This window comes from Octodon degus, unplaced genomic scaffold (genome assembly GCF_000260255.1).
Source record: "Octodon degus isolate 3935 unplaced genomic scaffold, OctDeg1.0 scaffold00479, whole genome shotgun sequence".
NCBI lineage: Eukaryota > Metazoa > Chordata > Mammalia > Rodentia > Octodontidae > Octodon > Octodon degus.
Window position 1 is genome coordinate 120,365 of NW_004525055.1, and position 2,476 is coordinate 122,840.

At 35.7% G+C, this 2,476-nt stretch overlaps 1 protein-coding gene across 1 annotated transcript in view; it reads right to left on the bottom strand.

The window, feature by feature from the left end:
- LOC101570676 (cytochrome P450 3A8-like) overlaps nt 1–2,476 on the bottom strand; it is a 76,584-nt gene that overhangs the window by 28,783 nt on the left and 45,325 nt on the right. Inside the window, exons 6-7 of the mRNA XM_023708703.1 lie at nt 1,607–1,734; nt 540–600 (exon numbers count right to left, since the gene is read on the bottom strand). Of these exons, the coding sequence (XP_023564471.1) occupies nt 540–600; nt 1,607–1,734 (189 nt within the window). The remainder of the gene's footprint in view (nt 1–539; nt 601–1,606; nt 1,735–2,476) is intronic.

Sequence of the window (2,476 nt, forward strand, 5' to 3'; positions counted from 1 at the left end):
AAAAAAAAAAAAATCTGTGGATGATATTACCAGTGTGTCAAACACAGGGTGAATAATAAAGAAATGTTTCCATTGACAGAAATATTTCTCCAGGATCTGCTTGCTTGGGACAAAAGGAAAAATAAATTTTCACTCTAGCTTCAATCATGGAATGCTCCCACCATATGTTCTTAGTGAACATAGCAACATTTGAAACAACTTTCTTCTGACTGGGTGTCTAGATGCTCATTTCAAAGGAAATTTCCTGATTTATTGGATGTGGGTAAGGTTGAGACTCAGCATTTGTTCAGATGTACGTGAACAAAGACCTTCATGAATTACACCCATGACATGCTTGTTTATAGCTGCCCTAAATGTCTGAATGTACTTAGCCCTGTAGATACTACAAGGTAAATGTGGCTCTGTTATGAAACATCCAAATGTGTGTTCTCAGTAAATTGAGAGACATACTCTTCTGCCTGCAAATTTTCCTGCACAATTCTAGAATGTGCTTTCTCTCTCCCAGCTACTTTCTTAGACCATGAAACAATGTTGATTACCTTTATAGGACTCTGTCTCTTTGGAGTTCTGGGAATTGATCATCAGCTGAAGAAAATCCACCTGATGCATGAAGATAAAAGAAAATATTAAAAGACAGACCAAATCTAAAATTAATAGTAAGTCAGGACTTAACCTGCCTTATTTCCTTAGAGATCTTTCAAGTCCTTGGCTGAGGTTGCCATCATTCTGTAAATCTTGGGGAGCATGATTTTACTCTGTGTGAAAACCAGCTATTGTGTCCAATAGTGCATTGTATCTGCTCTCCCCAATTATGAGCTTCTCTATTTTTCTGAACATAGCTTCTTGGTCAGAAATTTGCCTGTTCCTCCTATCAGATCTACTTGCTGAGGATGCAATCCCACATTTCAAAACTTCAAACGGTCCTGCTGTAATTTTTCGCCAGTGGTTCCATAGATTAATCCACTGCTATATACTGATCCCAGAGGCAGAGACATCCATCTTGAAGTACTAAGCCATTTTTTAATACTGTACAATTCTCAGGTGAACCTGATATATATGCAGGTATGCTTTTCTGAACTTGAGGCTCTCAGGCCACAGAAAAACTAAGGTGAATTTCTCAGCTTACTACCCCCAAACCCAGCTGAAAACTTTGACTACTACAGGCCAGAAAATGTACAAATTTAACACCTGCGAAGCTTCAGTGGTAATAGTTTCCACTGGGCAATGTGTTTTACAAGTGGAGTAGATTTGAAAGAATTATTTTCCAATATAATATCTTGGGATTATAGCACCAGTAAATATCATATGTAATCATTAACATTTTTCCCCCAAAGTTTGTTGAAACCAAGAGGGAAATGCTTATTTTCAGAGCATGTCTGTTAGCGGGCACTAATTCTTATATTTTCTTTTCTATGTTACACTGTTTCTCTGACTCCCTATCAACACAATTTACTAAATTTCGTGTTCTTCACACCCACACACACAAAATTGCCTGTTATTTGCATTTACCTTCAAAAACAAAAGAAGGCAGTACACCAATCTTAAACATACAGCCTACAATATAATCAAATGTCAACATGCTTATTTTACCATTTCCACATTTTACCTTCTGCTGTATGGGCAAGCGATTTTTCCTTATTCTTCTTACAAAGTTTATGAAAAATTGTTTAGATTCTTTTGCAAACACAGACAAATTTAACATCTCAAATATTGGGACACAGAAAGAAAAGAGAACTGAAAGACAAAGAAAAAAATAATGAAAATCTAAAATGTGCTTTCTTCACTAAGTATTCTGGAGTCAACCAAAGAATAAAAGGCTTTAGTGTCACCAGAAGCCATTTCTTCTGTGACTTTTGCTTGAGATACTCCAAGACACTTATTCACCTGGAATACATAACACAGTGTCACTATCATACTAAGAATAGTTTCCCTTTCTATAACTTTAGAGAGATCAAAAATGGCTGATAATTTTCTGAATTTTTATCCTACTGTGAACTGTGATAGGCTTTTTGGATAAACAAGACCATAATCTGGTGATGTAAAAATGCATGTGTTGTTCAACAGAGATTGCTAAGAATAGAACCAATAGTATACATATTCCACAACCATGTACCTTGGAAGGAAGCCATAGGTCCAGAACAGATATAACATATTGAAACTCACAAATATTTACAAAGCCACTTATGCAAAGTAAACCTTCCAACATAAGTAGTGGGTGAAAGAAGAATTCTAATAATTTACAGTATAGTAAATGTGGAGAAAGTAAGAGATTCTAAGCATGGATAGAGGACTTTTGAGAGAGGCAATGAAATGGTAAGCAAAAAGGATCGAAGTGAAATTTTCAACATAAAATTTGTTAATAAAAATCTGAAGTTATAAAAATAAAGAATTTATGGGCTGCTTGTCATGACATGCCACTTGCTGCTAAGTCTCTCGGGTAGATGGTTGTTCAAAAAGAAGGGGGTGGTGAATGAAA